At 36.3% G+C, this 19,180-nt stretch overlaps 1 protein-coding gene across 10 annotated transcripts in view; it reads left to right on the forward strand.

Annotated features, from left to right (window-relative positions):
* dysc (whirlin protein dyschronic) overlaps positions 1-19,180 on the forward strand; it is a 250,246-nt gene that overhangs the window by 104,468 nt on the left and 126,598 nt on the right. For all 10 annotated transcript variants that reach the window (XM_087353900.1, XM_087353899.1, XM_087353902.1 and 7 more), the window contains exons 4-5: positions 2,598-2,864; positions 6,757-6,882. In XM_087353900.1, the coding sequence (XP_087210026.1) occupies positions 2,598-2,864; positions 6,757-6,882 (393 nt within the window). The remainder of the gene's footprint in view (positions 1-2,597; positions 2,865-6,756; positions 6,883-19,180) is intronic.

Here is a 19,180-nt window from a genome sequence, read left to right on the forward strand (position 1 = left end):
GTAAATAAGTTACACTGTCGGCAAACGTAAAGTATCGGTGCCCTTTCCTTTGAGCTTATCCATGCAAGTTTAATTTAGTGAAAATAAAACTTGTAAAAAATTATTTTACCCTTTTGATTCTTCTTATGAATAATTTCCTTTTTGGGAAGTGCTCCATAATACTCTACAATTACCACATTGTCATTACATCACAATATGAAAGGATATTTTCCCCTTTCCCTCTATCCTGGACACCTCTGTAAGTTGGACACATTATCGTGGAACTGCAAGTGTCCAAGTTAGAGAGGTTTTACTGTATTACAAATTATTAATAGATTCTTATGAATACTCGCAGGCTTATAAAGTATATACGAGTTATGAAATGAATTTATACACCCAATAACAAGTTGATTACTTGGCGAGATTTTAGTTTCTCACGGCGGCTGGTAAAGATGGCTGTCTTCTGGGTTTTTGCGTCGTGTAGTCGTGTAGAAGTTTATTGACTTTCCAGAAGTGCTTTCACTGATGGTGACGGCAGCAGGGAACTGTGAAACGTCGGTAAAATTCTACCAGGCTACACGGAGCAACAACCCAGTAGACGGATATCTTCAAGTTTATTTATTACTTGCATGAAATTTACCAAGTGACAGTACCAACTTTTTGTTATTTAGTCTGCATCCCATGCACTGACTAGTTTTGTTTATGACTGATGTTAAGTTTTGAGTTTCTGCTGCATAATGGCGATCAACATTGCTTGAAGGTGTTTGTGGTAATTATTTAAGCCGCTTTTCTTGGAACGTGTTGAGGAGTTACTACATATATATACACTTAATGATTATTTAATAATGTCTTACATATTTATACTTTTGATATTACTGATGATGTATCAAAAAATAAGAAATAAAAGTTGTGGCTTTATTAAGAATGTAAGAGTGGAAACATGAAAAAAGTACAGATAATATTCAAAAGAGAAGAAGAAATGTAATACCAGCATTATTAAGATGTGTTTGTAAATATACTTGTTGGATTTATTTTGTTCGGCTGACGTGGCCTTAAGACTGAGCAAATTAAAATTGGTAACGTGTTTTGTACCAAGCAGTGTGTGTCCTCTTCGATATCCGGCTGTCATATCTCTCGTTGTTGAAGTCTTTCGTAATTCTCAGTGTAATAAGCGAAAATCTGATATAACTCTTTCAAATATACCATTCTTCTCTCACCACATTTTAATATTTTTCACATCTCATTGTACATTGAATCCTGAAGTTGATATTGGAACAATTAAGCAACAGAGCACAAACTATGGGTGTCAGAAGGAAATTGTACCTAAAATAATTTTCTGCTGTCGTTTGCCTTACTTTAATTTCTCACTTTTTCTGTCAGTTACTACTTGACCACGTGCGGTATCATATATAGATCTGCCTACACGTACAGCTTTTTCAGCTTTAGGCAACTATATGTGTTAATGCATAAAGAGATATTGTACTGAAGATTTCTGTCTTCTGGGTTGTTGCGCCGTGTAGTCTGGTAGATGTTAACCAACGTTTCAGAGGTCATACTGCCTCCATCATCAGGGCGATGGAGGCAGTTTGACCTCTGAAACGTTGGTAAACATCGACCAGACTACACAGCGCAACAACCCAGAAGACAGAAATCTTCATACTCACCGCCCTGATGATGGAGGCAGTATGACCTCTGAAACGTTGGTTAACATCGACCATACTACACAGCGCAACAACCCAGAAGACAGAAATCTTCATACTCTGATGACGGAGGCAGCATGACCTCAGAAACGTTGGTAACATCGACCAGACTACACAGCGCAACAACCCAGAAGACAGAAATCTTCATACTCATCGCCCTGATGACGGAGGCAGTATGACCTCTGAAGCGTTGGTTAACATCGACCATACTACACAGCGCAACAACCCAGAAGACAGAAATCTTCATACTCTGATGACGGAGGCAGCATGACCTCAGAAACGTTGGTAACATCGACCAGACTACACAGCGCAACAACCCAGAAGACAAAAATCTTCATACTCACCGCTGTGAAAACCTCAAATCATACAGATATTGTCATATTGTCCTATTTGGTGTTTAAAAGATATTAACAGAAGTAGCCAAAGGCGGTAAGTTTTAGACATTTTCTGTTTCACATTTTGTTTCAAGAACCTGAGTGTAATGATAAGAATGATTCGGTGTTTTTAACGGTGTGTTAACTTTCATTTGTAGTACAAGTTAGGAGATAATTTCAATATTGTAATTTTTGTTCTTTATAATTAGGTTCTTGTAGAAGATTTATCTGCTTTGTACTGTTTTGCTGTTATTAAATAAGAGTTTCTTGTGGATGTTTTAAACAATAACTAGTAATTTCAATAGTTACTTTACAAAGAAACGTTAATAAACGGTTACTTTAGCTAGTGCCAAAAATGATTGTGACCAACTAAACATAGTTCTAAAAGAAGGATTTTCTAGGAAAAGCTTCCCAGCGTGTGGTGCTTTAAACTTCCTGAAGAGCACATTGGACGATGGGATTTCAAATTGACTGTCGCTTAGAGAAAACTTTGCTTTCCATGCTAGTGCCTGTCCGTAACGGGAACATCCTCTTCCTGTTTCAGATGCTCAAGTCATGTCGGAAGCTGAGCATGACGGTCAAAAGTCCAAATCTGCATCTCCAGCCAGCAACCGATCGCCCTCTCTCTCACCAGGGGGGACCCTGGATCGTACGTCAGACGTATTCGTGGATGGACCGCCAGGGACGTCCTGTTTCTCCGCCGCTGGAGTACGCTCAAGCGACGCCACCTGTCGTGGTGGCTACGCCCCCTCCCCCTCCAGCACCGCGTTATTACTCACGCGCTAGTAAGGAGAAAGTAAATACCCGGAAGGTAAGAGTCAACGGATGTCGTGTGTTCCTTTGTTGATGATGCCTGGTGTTGTAGGCTGTCAGTTAAATGTCATTTGGACATTTAGTCATGTACAAAATGAGCACGATGCAGGGGGGGTGGGGGGTCTGATTTCTTATTATTCTTTATTTTTATGATCAACCTTATCGGCGGTGGTGTTCTGCTTTTGTTGTACTGAGGAGTATGCAAAAATATGATTCCGTCATTCTCGTACTTTATTTATTGTTGAAATAATCTGTGACTACTCACTAAAATAATATACAGACAATTGTTTTTAACAATTAAGAACGAATTCCAAACTTGATAATTGTGACACAACGATAACTGCAGCTGAGTGTCACATAACACACGAAAGAATGTTCGCCTCAGCGTTGGTCCGTGAGTTGTTGGCCACAGCGCGCTGTTCCAATAAATGTGCACTTACCCCAAGTCGTATGTACAGAAAGAACTTAAGCAGCGTCTATAATTGTAATATTTAACATTATTTATGTAACAGATACGAACATGACTCTCCAAATCGTTATCGCTGCAAAGAATAATATATTTATTTTAGTATTAAAAACAGAAACAACAGTTCTATGAAACGACACCGGATGAGGGACAAGGTTAAGGAACAGTAACAGCACTTCTCCGTACGCGACTTTGTTTACATCGCCCGTATTTAACTGGAATGCTATATAGAAAATGAAGTTTACATCTGGGTTGAAGGGTGGAGCATTTTCCGTTTGGCTCCCTGCCAGTTCTGACGTCACCTACCACAGCTTCAGAGATATCTCTCAACGGATCGGACAGCCGTTCTCAAACCATCACTCTTAATTTTAAATGCATTTTTCCCCCGTTAATAAAACTGTAAGTTAAAGTAGCGGAATGACAAATAGAAATTTACCATCGGAAGAGAACGATGATATTCGGTGTTCTATAATACAAGATTTAAACATAATTCTCATGTTAGAATAGGCATTAGATATGGTTTATTTAAAGTTATTATTAACGTGTTTAATTATTCTCTAGATTTTGTTTATAATGGTTCATTTGGTTGATTCATTACACAGAATTTATTTTGGCGTATTGATACACACTGATCGGAGGACTATTTATCGTGTTTAGACGCTTGCAAATATATCTATATCTGCTGGAAATCGGACCTTGGTCGTTACCGTTATGCGTTATTTCTTTGCAGAACTAGATAATTTACGCTGTTATTCGATCGATTTGAGGAACTTTATAGAGCATCTGCACTAGACGTCTTTCAGAGCATCCAGAAAAAGTTTCTTTTACTGCTGACTTCTGCTTTTTTTTTATTGAAATTATACCCGAAATTCTTCGACATTTTGATTTTCAGGTTTGTTGTGAGGAATGAGGAAAGGGGAAAAGGATATACAATTTATTTCACTTGCCAAACGAGGCTTTAAAAAACTCCGCGTAATGTACTACCCCTTAATTGAACCACGAGTTTATCAGAGTACTGCGTAATGTTTGAACAGCTGCCTTTGTCATAGCTTGAATAAGATCTGCAGTAACAAATCAGAAACATTGGCCAGTGATGTGAGAAACTTTAATGTAATTTTTATTTAATCCCAGTAAAAAAATGGCTCTGTACAACCACTAAATTAAACGGATAGAAGGCAGTTTGTGTACATGTGATAACGGTAGACTCACAAATGGGAAATGAAAGGAAAAATTCATTTAATTCAACGAGCCACAAAAAAATCAGTATTGGTCCCATATAATTCATTTTTATAATTTAAAAGAAAGCGACTTCTTACTCTAAAACATGTATACACTCCAAGGAATAAAAAGGAGGTTCTCAGTCTGTGACTCGCTATTATTTTGTAAGCCCACGTGTTTGGTTCTGCCTGCTGTATATTTTTGTAGTGCTGTGTCACTTTGAATGATGGAATGTATAAATTAAGGAAATACTCACAAAACGCATTTAATAATGAAAAATAGCGAACGTCTAATTTTTGAAATGGAAAAATACAGAAACTGCGGGTATAGTGTTATTTTACAATCGGACCAATGATAACACTTGATTGATTTGCTTGGAATAGGTATTTTGTATACCGCATCGTGCCGAATATGACCATCATAAGAATTCAAGTATAAATCATGCCATATTTGAGAAACTTTCGTTTTGAGTTTCATGAAAATTAGTGGTTACATTGGACTAATACAAAATTAAATTAAATTCGAAGATGCCTGTCTTCTGGAATATTGCGCCGTGTGGTGTAGTAAACGTTCACCTCCATCGTCCATCTGAAACGTCGGTAAACTTTTACAGAGTATATGGCGCAACATCTTAGAATATAGCCATCTTCATACCCGCTGCCGTAAGAACTAAAATATTACAAATTTATATTTTGTAACTATTAATAATTAACCACATTAATAAATTTAATGATATTTTTTTTTATTAGTATCGGAGATTGAACATTCGGAAGGCAGGGAAAACCATTTTTTTTTCATCCATGTTTTACACGCAAATTTAACATATGTATTGATTGTGAAGTCCATACATTAACTTTATTTTCTTGCAAACATTGAGTTGTGCGTTATGGCGGAATGCTTCCCAAGGGAATGTATCGTGTTTATAGTTCGTGAAGATATACCGTAGCTCTATCTTTCCTCTTGCCTCATTACTACCCCTGTCTCGATTTATCACTGGTCTCACGAGAGACTGGAAAGAAATATTTACATCCGTGTCGTCGCAGTATATCATAAGGCCTCGAGGGCAGTGAAATACTGGAAGACGGAACAGTCCAACGAAGTGGAGGACATGAACGGGCCAAGCTCCTGGATACAGAAGAAACTTCTCCAGTCCAACTGTCAATACCGAAATAACTTCCAAATTATTTTCTTACAAATTTCCGTGCTTTGTCTTGGTCTCTGTAAATGATTTTCACGAAAGAGACAGTTTCTCGATTATATGATAAAACCTAAGCTGATGAAGAAGTTCCTCGACTTTGATGGCACTCAGAAGATTTATTATTATGTTCAGGGAAGCCTGCAAAGGTTCCGAATTCTAAGACAGATGATGCTTGTCTGGAACCTCACCACGCCGTTTCTCAACCATAATTATCTCTTCCTGTCAGGTTCTCCCTGATTCATGCTTCATGTCCGGTCATCTTAAATATTATTATATCTTGTTTAAAATTGAGGGGTTTGCAGAAAAAACGACATTGACTCAAAATATTTAGTGTTTCCATCTCATAGGTTAAGGCTTCACTTGTAGGGTGTTAATATAATTTCAGTAGAAATTGTATTAAATTGTAAATTGTATTATATCCATTTCTTGTCCTATGTCTGCAAAAGTGAACTAACTGCGTAATTGTAATTATATTCCTATGTTTAAAAACAAGCAATATCTTTTTTCAATGCATGTTTGATACTAGCAGTAATGAATTTTTAACATATTTCAAAGGCGCTATCACGAAAAAAAACAACTTGTTACTTTTGCGTGATTTGAAACTTCGAAGTGTCTGCAAATATTGTATTTGAACCACGTCCGCGTAATGAAAAGAAGAGACATGATGTTAGAGTGAATCTCCAACTTTACGTTTACTGTACTAATGAAGAATTTTCATTAGTACAAATAACTTAGTTATTTATAATATTGACCTTTAAGTTATATATTATTTCCCGGCTGATGTCTTTTGCTTATTTCTTGATTTATTTAATGAAGGAAACTTTGTTTGGGAAATCGATTACGTTGTGTAAAATGATATGAATATTTTTAATGTTCAATTTAAAATTTGACACAGATTCTAACTTACAACAAAGAAGCGGTTGCTAGCAGCAGTCTTAGACCACGTCGTGCTCTTACAGCAACCCTCACTAATACGAATAGTTGAGTGACATGTGTGGGTGCTCGCAGGTGGAGCTGAGCATCGAACCAGGCCAGAGCCTGGGCCTGATGATTCGTGGTGGCGTTGAGTATAACCTGGGGATCTTCATCACCGGCGTCGATAAAGACTCGGTGGCAGACCGCGCCGGTCTCATGGTAAGTAAGACGGTCTTTTAGTGCTTACAAATAAATATTTGGCACAATATTATAGGTTTTAAGATTTTGAAGTTTGCTAACGGAAAATCGCTTAGTTTTTTTTTTATAGAAATGGGCTTTCAGTTTTAAAATGTTAAGTTTAAACAGTGACGCAATTAGTAATAAATCTAAAATTCAAGTAAGAATATCTTGTCAATCTGCGCAAGGAACTTTGTCTGTTAGATGTCTTCTGATTAAATGAAGTTAGTTAAAACAGGCTGGACATGTAACGTGATAAATTAAGTGCTTTAGTGTTATTAATTCGTACTGTAAAGAAATTAAGGTTGTAGGCATACTCAATTTTTTTCCAAATATGATATTTGTGATTTCGCATACCTGGTATATCTCGTTCTTTTTATTTGATTGTAATTATAATGGCAGTATAGATTCATAATGTATCCTCGTATATTTTTCCCTTGTTTACGGTAAACGTTTGACTAATACTTGATATCTACAAGCATATTTTTGTTTTCGGTTACATACGTCCATTCCGAGACACTAATACGAAAACTCAAAATTTATACTTTCAGAGCAATGAGATTTGTAACCAGGTAAATGGCTTTTAGCACAGAATTATCATATAGATATGCTATGACGACATTCTTAAAAAGGATTTTGCGCAAGAAGGGACGAATTAGAAAGATTACAAAACTCAGAAGTATCACTTTTTATTTAAATTTATATTATGCTGTGTAAAAATCTTTATGCGCGATTAAACAAATATTTTTATTGGATATTTATATGAAATAGTAGTTATTAGATCGAAGCAGATCAGAAAATTCATCCGACAAATTTTGATACACCAGCCTAGTACCAAGGCAGGATGTTTGAAAATAGGCTGCTTTCGGCCCCCTTAACGCAAGCAAGATAAATTTTCCCGTCGTCCCATGCGTGGTAATGCAGGGCTTAGTGTCTCAGATTTGGTGTCACAGTTCGTGGGCGATGTTAGGTCGATACTGGAAACACCAGCATTGCATCGAGCGCTACCAACGCTTACCAACATCTCTAATACAATTCATTTTTACTTTTATTGTTTGTTCACTGCCTTTTTGTATCTTTTTGTTTAAATCTTATGTATATCATGCAAAGCTGTTACGTTTAAATTTATATAAAACTAAGTTACGAAGCTTTTTGAACAAAAATGTCATAAAACATTATGCACAGCAATTAACACGAAACAAAACAAGGTCAATCTTTGGAACTGTATTGTAATTGTGACAGAAATAATCTGCTAGTTGAATTTTACTAAATTCGCACCGTGAAAAGTAAAACGCAGTAAAGGTAATTTAGTTTAAAAGTTTTATCAATATGGATAGAATTAAACAAAAGAGAATTTCTCAGCAACTTTATATGAGCAGCTACAACTGTTCTTAATGTTCAACAAGGCTGTCTTCTGGGTTGTTGCGTCGTGTAGTCTGGAAGAAGTTTACTAACGTTTCAGAGGTCCTTACTGCCTCCATCATTAGGGCGATTTCGGCGCAACAACCCAGAAGACAGCCATCTTCAGACTCACCGCCGTTAGAACCTCAAATCGTACTACTGTTGTAATGTTGTATGCGGTATTTGCAGTTTACGTTAGATATTGACCTCTCGTTTTCCGACTTCAAAATCAGCAATAATTTAATTTTCAATTTTGTTTCCACAACCGTTACTACTCATGGCCTCCTAGATTTCTTAATTGACTGCGCAGATATTACCACTTTTTAACGCAAAAACTATACAAGAAAATGCGCGAAGTGACTAAATACTCTTTAAGTCATATTTACGAACGTCGGATGATAAAATAATTTAACCGACAAATAAAATCTTCGATGGATATGGATTGAGTGGTCTTAAAGTTTAAATGATGGTTATGAGAAGTGATGGATTCAGAGTCTACGGTTAATGAGGGCTTACTTTAGTGATATTATAGCTATGTGACAGGTGCGGGATCTTGAGAAGGGATAAGGTCTCGTTTTAAGCCATATTTGTCTGTACATAATTGTAATTGGAGTAGAATTAAGGAAAGACATTATGAAACAGCGGGCAAAATGTATCCCGCTTGTGATTGCAACTGGTATCGAGTATTTGCCAATAATAGCGCAGATTTTGGGAGAAATATCCCCGTATCGATTTTCCTCAATTTCCTGCTTCTGAATTGCAGTAATTTGCTAGAAATTCCAAATGTCCGGGCAGGAAAGACATCTTTAGAGCTGATCAGACTGACATGCTTTACAGTGTGAGATATACTCTCTGAAATATTTGGATTACCCCATAGTTTTCTCTTTGGAATGTCGCGGTTGAGAGCTTAGCATTATTGCGTCGTATTCTGAAGGTCTTAGTTTAGATTTTCGGTCTAAATTCCTGTTGTACTGTGGCTTTGGTGGTCTCTCTGTTCATCCAGGCAGATATTGGAAAGGTACTTTAAAACGAGTCATTGCCGTGTCGTTTTATACGCTTGCCAGTTTATAATCCAGAATCAGGAATCGCTTTTAAAGATAAGGAACACAATTCTTCTCGACCCACACCATGTTAGAATGGCAAGAAATACCGACGTTTCGGAGAATATTTTATATAGAAGTATAAAGTTTTGTTAAGAATTGTCGTTAATTAAAAAAAAGTTAATAACGGTGACGCGAGGTGCAGTCGATTGATCGATCATCCATCCAAGTCAGACTATAATTTTACTACCACTGGCATTTAATCTCACATGGCTACCAATTTAACTTTTGATCAACACCAGTAATGCCGCTAAACTTACTTCGTTAATATTTATTGTCAGATCTAAAGAAACAAACTTACTGTTTCTCTAATTGCGGTTTGGGACCTCTACGCTAGTGACCTGCAGTGCGTCCATTTAAAACGCAACCCAAACACAAAACATTTCAGAGTTTTAGTGACATAGTGTAACAAGACAAAGAAATTAGAAAGAACTGGTAGATGTTCAAATTTTTCTTTATCTCCTCGAAGACAAGTGTATGCCCCTTTGAGGGTGATTCATACGACTTTACTGAGTGTTTCGGGGTCGTTGTTGCCAACAGGCTGTATATTGTTGGGTTTTACTTCTTCCAAGCTTCGTTGGTTATTAAAAAAAGTTTCTTTGGGAAATTCCCGCAGAAAGAAGTCTGACGAAATGAGGCCCGGAGACTGCGATGGCCAAAGGTCACCCCAAAGAATACGCCCACCAAGTAATTGTTGCAGTAAAGCATTTGTAGGCCGTCACCTCATCAATTTGAGATCTTCGGTCCCTCTTATTTACTTCGAACAAATAAATTAATCGACCAAGAAAATTCTCATACGTTCCGCGTTGCTTTATCAGAAAACAGCTTTGTTACCAGTCGATTTATTGTTGTTAAATTGGATAGTTCTTTGTAGGAATACGAATACGGGTAATGCTTCACAAACCATTTTGATGGGAAGTATTGTTCGAGAATGGAGACACGTTATGCTCGTAAACCATGGACCCCATTGTTGCGTAGAAGTGGGTGCAATAATTGGACTTCTGGTCACATTGTTTTGAAAACGACAGATAGAAACAAACAAACAGGCGCTTACTGTGAAGACGCTATGTAAATTGAGCGACGTTTCAAAGCTGCGTACTGCTTCTATCATCAGGCGACTCATCGCCATGATGATGGAGTCAATACGCACTTATGAAAGGATGGGCAATTTCTATAAGACTTCACGGCGAAACATCCCAAAAGACAACTTCATACTTATTGTCTTGAGAACCTGAAATTTTTCTTGGGGCTCATAAGGTGTTCTTCGCTGACCCTGCAGCGTAAAGAACGCCTAACAAGTGGAGTTTGCAAAGCCATGAGCACGTAAATTAGAGACGAAGTTACTTGTCTACTCCAGATTTCAGTTATATGAGTAAATAGATCAGGTCTCACGTACAATGTTTGAGGTCGTTGAATTATTTGCCCTATTTTGATAGGGGTAGTCGATGCAACATGCAGACTTAACCTGGCAGACTCAGAGAAAGCTTTAGATGTGAAAGTTAGCGGCATTGGCAGCATTCCAGATAGTGGAATTAATGAAATTCCTTTGCATATCCCCCTTTACAGGTCTATCTTAACCTAATATCGTGCCAAGCTTTGCCATACTGCTACTCTGTAATGCCCTGGCGTAGGAACATATGTTGTAAAATTTGGATTACAAAAAGTGAGTCTGCAGACTTGTTAAATGGTTAAAAAATATCAGAATCCGTACGATCTGTTAATTATGTTTTATAAAAGACGTTTTGAATTTAGTAATATATAATGAAGCCATGTGGTCAGATACGTTTGCTTTCTTTGTTGTGATGCAAACAACAGTAATTTCTTTTAACATTTAATCTCTATAAGAATGAATAAAAGAAAATAAGAATTTCACTTAAGTCTGTAACCAATTCTATTTCCCAAAGGCATATATATTTTTTCAAACCAGTTCTTTACTGTAGAAGTGTCTAATACATGTACTACTGTTACGAGTGAAAATATATTCATTCTGCCATCCCTTGATTCTTCAAGCTAACCATTTATTTGCAGGTTCAAAAGAAGTCGATGTATAGCCTGCCATGTAAATGTACTACATACTGAAAACCCTAATTTACATGTGGTGAAGTTCTTTACCCAAGACCGAACACTTGTCCCTATTTCTTTGCTTTCTTCTGACAAACAAATCTTTCCAATGTAGTTGCCCTCCGTCGGAACAGTGAATGTTTCATATAGTCGTTTGTTCTCATCAGCTGATACTTCCACTTGTGTTATTCTGCCCGTTCGAATGTCTGAGAACTATAGAACATGACTGTTTTAGCAACTGTCAAGGCAACTGACCGAGCAGATAGATCAGCCATTGTTTCATAATATTTGATCGGAACTAATTTTCACACTCACTCCATGTTTCACGTTACAAATATCACGTTTAATCGTAATTTGTCTTGTAAAATGTATTCGTTTATGTAGAATAACAATTTATCAGTGTCGTCTCGTCAGTTAGCATATTCGGGGTAGTGGACTAATTAAAATATTAATTGAAATGTTTTCATAATTTAGGTATATTGAACGTATATACACTCTTATATCTGTACTTGAATATGACATGTACATGAAGTAACGAGTCATTTCAAGAATATGTTTTTATAATTCGAAAAATAATACGTTTTTAGTTCTAGCCTCGTGGCTATGCCATCCAGGAAGTCGATGGGCGTGGCGATGCGAGAAAAGTGGTCGAGACAGCTTGCCAGACGACGTACACTTTTCTCTGTCAAAACGGGAAGAAAATAATATTCAGTCAAAATTGTAAAGAAAGTGTTAAAATATTTTGTGCATCAATTTATAGTAGATAATTTACTACTTTTAATTTTTAATTAAGACCTATTACAGGGTATAAATATGCAGCAGTAAAAATGTACAAAAGATAAGCTCACGTCTTACACCATTTACGTGCCATTAAAATGAAAAAATCTCTAGGTAGTAACGTAATTTTCTGTGGTTACCGAGTTCTTGTTACTTGTAACTGACGATATTTAAAGTGAGCTACAATTTGGAAATTCTATAGCACACTTTGTTGGTAGAGGCGTCCCACACGAATAAATATAAGGTACGAGCTGCCACACCTGATTGTGTCACTCCCATAACCTGCACTGCTCTAAGCTCGTAAGATGGCGGACAAGAACAGACATCGCTCAAAATGGTACTCGAATTGTTTGCATAAAATAGGACGCAAGTTTTGTTTAAGGGATGGATATTTTACTTGTATTAAGAATTACTGCAGTTCTAGAGGTTGAATTTATTCACTGTTTGACCTCACACTTTGCCTTTTGTAATTCTGTGGTTATATTTATTTAGTCTGAAATTCTTCTAAGTGCAGTTACTAATGAAATTTTTAAAATAACGTAACATCAATCCTCCACTCAATGTCGACCTGGAGAATCAATTTTTTTCTGCAATGGTAATCGGTCCCTAAAAGATATTTTATAATGAGGGTTTTTATAAAATATGAGTATAGTGACTGAGTAAAACAGGATGAGATAGGATATGTAGAAAGCAAGGAAGAGATGAGAAATATTTAACTTCTTAATTGGAATACCTGAAGGAAAGAAACCATTTGGGAGGCATAGTCTAGATGGAAATGCAATACTAGAATAGACCTCAACAAAATATGGTGTGAAGATTTGGAGTTGATTCATCTGGCTTAGATTAGGGCCCAGTAGTAGGCATTTTAAACATATTAATGGGCAGTCAGTTACCATAATACATTAAGACCTCAATTATTCGGCATGAAAGTGATCGTATATCCCACAGATAACGGAACCCAAACATTTTGGCATTTTTCTAAAAGTACATTAATTTCAATAAAATTACATATTGAGTAAATAAAAAATTCTGTAATAAACAAAAAACATGAAATCGACATTAGTACGTACGTGTATATATTGTGTTTATAATATTATTTTTACTTTATATTTTTGCGCCCAGCTTAGTTAACTGAGACGTTAGTTAGTAGAAGCAAGGATACTTGAATTTATGTTATATCTTTAGAAACCGCTGGTGATGAGAAATGGTTATTTGTCTACCCTCCGACGTCTTCAATAACTGTGAGACGAACATAGATCCATTCACAACACTGAGAGCAGTCGCTGTAGAAACCGGGTGATGCATTCCTGAACATTCATCATGAGGCTGTCAGTCCGCGAGCCAATAATAAGCGGCCATTTGTTACATATCTCGTCATTCAGTGTGTAAGAAGTGCACTTAAGGTTTCTGAGGATGGTATCCCTACTAAGTCACTCGCTGAAAGTGAAGCGGAGATAGTAAAGAAATCGAAATCGACACAAATTAACTGAATTAAGATAAAATAGAGCGTATGTAACAGACTTGGAGATCTTATGATATATGAAAAATATTTAAACAGGAACGTGATAAGGAATCTGCCGTATAAACCGATAAGATGACAAAACAGTTGAACAAAACTCGCTTCAGTGCCAATATCACTGCGGTCAAAATTGTAGAAAGGCATTTACGTTTAAAATACCTCCGAGCATAATTTGATAATCGCAGCCTCGCTTTCTGCGAGCGACATCCATTCTTTTAAATACTTTCGACTGTTTGTAAAACGTTATAAAACTTTCATTTTAGAAATTATTCATGTTCTGTGAATTGAGAATTCATCGATCTCCTTGTTTAATGGTTTGGTGCTGTGACTAACACGCGTTTTGGTTTCAAATTTCGGTGTAGAATACAACTATCAGTTGCTTTTCTCAGGTCAGACAAACGATGGAATATAATTTTAAATTTTGACCATGGCTGGGTCTTTCAAATTCTTCTTCAAACTGTTATTTATAATCATCTTGTCATAATTTTGCACAATATATTCAGCCGATGGAATAAACTAAAGGACGTCACCGAGAGTTAACATTTCTCTGGTAGAATAAATAATTAGTTTTTCATCGCAGCCATGTTTTTGTGGAAATGCATTTGATTTTAAAAAAATGTGGCACACCGGTTGAGAAACACTGTCGTAATACCTGTCACCGACAATTTAGTGCCGAACTCCGGAGACAGCCAGATGGACGACCAATTGGCGATGATGGCACTAATTCGTCAGGAGAACTCGTCTGCAGAACACAATTCTTCCAAGTCCGCATGGACTTGATGCGTGAGAAAGCGATGTTATCACAGCTGCTCTCCCGCAATAGGAGATATCATTGTCACATTTTATCCGAGGAGTCTCGGGTTCTAATCTCAACTCGACGGCCGAATGTTCTGAAGGAGGTACTTCGTGCGTATTGCTCAATTACTTATCGAAATTCTGAGCAGTCAATTACGGTATCTCAAATCGAAAAGTTTGTGACGATGGTGAGTTATTTAAATAATTTTTTTTTTGGATGTTATCCATCGTCTAATAAAATCATAAAATTGAACGACGTTTCGGAGATGGGACTCTATCTCCGTCTTCAGGTATTCCTATTCTGTTGGGCTCAATCGATAGAGCTAATCCCTATCTCTGGTATATCACGACAGCTTTCTTCAACGTTTTTTTTTTCGAGTTTAATCCAATATAACTGAAAAAGCGATTTAAATAGTGGGTCAGTCTTGAGGCCGATGTGATCCCAGTATTAAGAATTAATTGTAACTCGAAAAACCCTCTTCAGATTAGTCTCTGTATTGGTCTCAGGAGACAATTATCCCGGATAATTTGTACGTTACGTAAAAACTCTATAGAATTGAACTAACTTAAGAACAGAGTTGTCTTTGAGAAGCTACTTGTCGCTGAGGTAGTCAATTAATTCCCCGCCTCCCATGGGATCCGAAATTGTATTACTGTTTTTGCAAGATTCTGCTATCTTTACCCAGAGTAATAGATTGAATACAATTATGCTCTTTTTTAATATAAATTTTAATATTATTTCCCCCTACCTCCGCCTAGGTATTCCAAGTGGTTTTGTGTTCTAAGGTATTACGACTCTAACTTTTTGGGCATTTTTCATTTTTCTCATACGTGCTATGTACCAATCTTGCACGAAGATCCTCATGAAATTGTTTACTTCCTTCAGAACAACACCTCTATAGAAACAACAATTGTTTTCCTATTCTGTCTCCTCTATCTTCTTCATTGTCGTGACCTGCACATCTGTGCTTCAGTTTTTGAAAGGTACAAAAAACCCTTCTCTCGCGCACAACGAGAAATCACGTGATGTAAACATAGTAAAAGGAGATGGACGATAATTGTGGAGTTTATGATGTTGGACGTATTGAGAAATATTAAATTATGCAGTTTGATGCAGTGCAAAGGACTATAAGTTATTCCCATTAAGTGAGGAGAACCCGAGTTTTATATTACTGTAAAGCCGAAAATCCCTACGGGAAATTATATTGGAGGACCTGTTCCATCTAGACTGACAGCCGGGAGCCCGCTGACCTTAAACTTGCAGGACAAATGACGCCCCAAAATGGCGGCTCACCCTGCTATAACAATCATCCATCCAAACACTAATCATATTTATCAACGTGGCCTCAATAATTGAGGTTCCTGGGTCTCTATGAGGCACGGGTTTGTATGAAAGGATAATATTAAAACACAAATTCGATAAATATTGTGTGAAAATGTGATCAGTATCAAAGTGACTAAGAACAAAGCCGTGGTAATGAACGTTTGTGCTCCATTTTGAACCAGGTGATTTCTGTTAACAGCATGTTACATCAGCTGTAATTGCATGACTAAATTCGTGGAAATGTCAACATGGAAATGCATTAAATGAGTTTCTGTAACCGCAGGCAAACGTTTTGTATATAAAAGGGAAAAAAAAGTAATATGGTAGCCTACATACTAGCCATTTACTACAGAACAAAGTTATAATTGGTTTTAAAGCTATCGCCAATGACACACAAAAACACAACGGATGTAAACAATGCTGTTACAAATTTACAAATTTTAGAGTTCAGATTACATGCTTTATATATTGAAGACAATTATTTTACATTTTACGACAATTTTAATTTTGTAAAGAATGAACAAAACGTAAAAACAACACAATAATAATGGAACCTATAATTTAAAAAAAAATATTTGAATTTTAGTTCATAATATTTAAAAAGCAATATAACCATTTGCTTATTGAAACTCTAACTGTAGCGGCAAACTAAAAACGGTTAGCATTATACATAGATGATAGTTATTCAGTTGTTTTAACGACCTCTAAGTATATAAAAACATATGTTACCAATTCTCAAATGTTGAGATTCTTCAACTAGTTGGTAGATGGTAGTTCAACCTCGACTGACATTCACTTTGTATTCGCTTTATCTTATCCGAAATACACATTCAAAACTAATAACATATTTTCTGGCTTATTTAATGTCCCTGTATTAACTGTAAGTGTACATAACGGCGAAAATTAAGTGGTGGTTGTGAATAATTACACCAGAAGCATAGTGAGAATAACGTAGCGGCCTAATGTAAAGTATTGTTTATTTAATTATCTGTGGTTTGTTTGATGATTAGTTCTGTAGTGCAGCTTCCAGGTGTGTGATGTTTAGACATTTAGTATTTATTTGATCGTCACTTTTTACATACATTTCTTAAGTGCGTATGAAACTGAATGTTTCGGTCGTATGCGTCTATCTTCAGGTTAGATGTTTCTACATAGTTATTGCAATCGTGTTTATAAAATACAAGAATTCCGAACAATCTTATTCGTAAACTGATACAATTTTTTAAAAAAATATTGAGCGTTTATAATAAAATGTTTTGAGTACTGAAACTTTTTTAATGTTGTTAGTTTTTGTGGCACTACTAGATGTTATTAAGTGGATATGTTACTTAAGGAGTGTGTCTTGGTTGATGATAAATAAACTTTTGAGGAATTGTGTTTCTCTAAAGGAGGAGGAGGTGGAGAGGGGAGTGAATACTGAATTATAAATGACTTGGAAGGGGCCAAGATACATCAGTTAGCAGTTAAGTAGTCCAAAGTTCGAAGGCCTTGATTCAGTTCCCGACAGGGGCAGAGATTATTCTGTCGCAGTTCACGTCCAGTTCGGCTCAGTAACGTAATCAGCCTACTGTCTTAATTTAAGCTGGGGGTAACTCGATTACAGCTTGCTATTCACGTTTTGAATTGTATAGACTACAAGGCTAAGTCCCTAAAAACTTCATAGTTGGTTGTCTAGTCGAAATTATATATGTTACGTACTCCGAAATCTTACTGCCATGTTCACAAAACATGTATTTAGAGTGTGTTGAATTCAATCTGTTTCTTGTCACATAGTTTCCTTAGGATGCATTTAATAGCATTCTTCAACTTTTGCTTGTAGCATCCATACAAACTCATCCTTTGAAATTTTTAACACGAATTTTCATCTTTTCTCACTTCTCGCGCAAACGTCTTTCACCCATGACATCTTATCTCATTTGATCGTCGTAACAGTATTCATGAATGTAAACTACAAAAAAGACGCTCCTTAGTATATAATTGTATTCATTGTCATGTTACTTCTTCTTAGATCCAAAAATTCTCTTCTACACTTATCAGACACACTCAGCTTCTTGTGTATAATTATTCTGTTGGATTTTATGATCGGCCAAATAATTTTTATCAAACGTTCGGAAGTAACATCTGCTTACGTTATGAGGTTAGTGCAAGGACGAAAACCTACTCTGTTGGACCCCTTGTAGAATTAGTCCTAAACCTGGGTTCAACATATTTATATCTCTGCTATTATACTAGAATACGTTTCACACCTATGAAAAATAATAAATAAAATTATCATCGTATTGTTAATTCTACTTTACAGGGCATGTAGAAACATTTCCGAGATTTAAATATGATTTTTCATTGTTACATTTTTCCAAATAGAGCCATTAATTTCATCATATTTTGAAAGACTTGGTTAGCTACTCTTATATTTTTAATGAAGTCGTAATACACTAGCAGAGGGGTGGGGAACCTGCGGCCTTTTGACTGAATCCAAATTTTAGAGAACAAATCCTTTTATTTTTATTAATACATTTTTCAAGACGCCCTTAAGGTCACAAATGACGGATACCCATCTAAAGGATCAACTGAAACTGTAGACCTCCATGCTGCAACCAAACATTCAAATGCTTCCCAACAAAAAGCAGACACAACAAAGTCATTAAAAGATTAGTTAACTTTAAAATTAACAAATAGTTTTCATTTTTGAAATTATTAAGTACATAGTAGTTAGATTTTTACAAAATAATGTACATTTTTAAGTATATCTAATTGAAGTTTCTTGAATGCGGCCTTATTTGTTTACAGCTAAATTAATTGCGGCCTTCCAACATGAAAAGGTTCCCAACCCCTGCTCTAGCACATACGTATCCCATCTGAATTAATTTCTAGACCAATCACGACCGAATGAAATTACTATAACTGACCTTGTTACATTGACGTATGGCATTGCTTCGTGAAGCCCCAATCAAGTGATGTAAGTTATTAAGTTACCCTGGACGGTGTCCAAGGAGCAAATTAGTGAAAGAGACAAAAACTGGCTTATATTTGGCACGAAGAGAAGTTCAATGCAGAGTAATGAGTTCGCATACAGAATGTACCAAAAAGATAAATGTACAACGGCATTTTCTTGGCTTCTTCTCAGTCAGTTACTTACCGTAGTCAACTGTGCCACGAAGCTAAAGGTGGTCGTTTTGAACACCTACACTAGATTCGCTAATTTATTAAAATGTCTTTATTGTGTATATATTTTTGGGACATTCTGTGGTGGCAGCATACAGTCTGCATCCTCGCTGCCAAGACTTAAACAATATCACTTCAGCA

The sequence above is a fragment of the Zootermopsis nevadensis genome, unplaced genomic scaffold (assembly GCF_977971745.1).
Source record: "Zootermopsis nevadensis isolate Lab colony 2312 unplaced genomic scaffold, Znev_1.0 Znev_ptg000022l, whole genome shotgun sequence".
NCBI lineage: Eukaryota > Metazoa > Arthropoda > Insecta > Blattodea > Termopsidae > Zootermopsis > Zootermopsis nevadensis.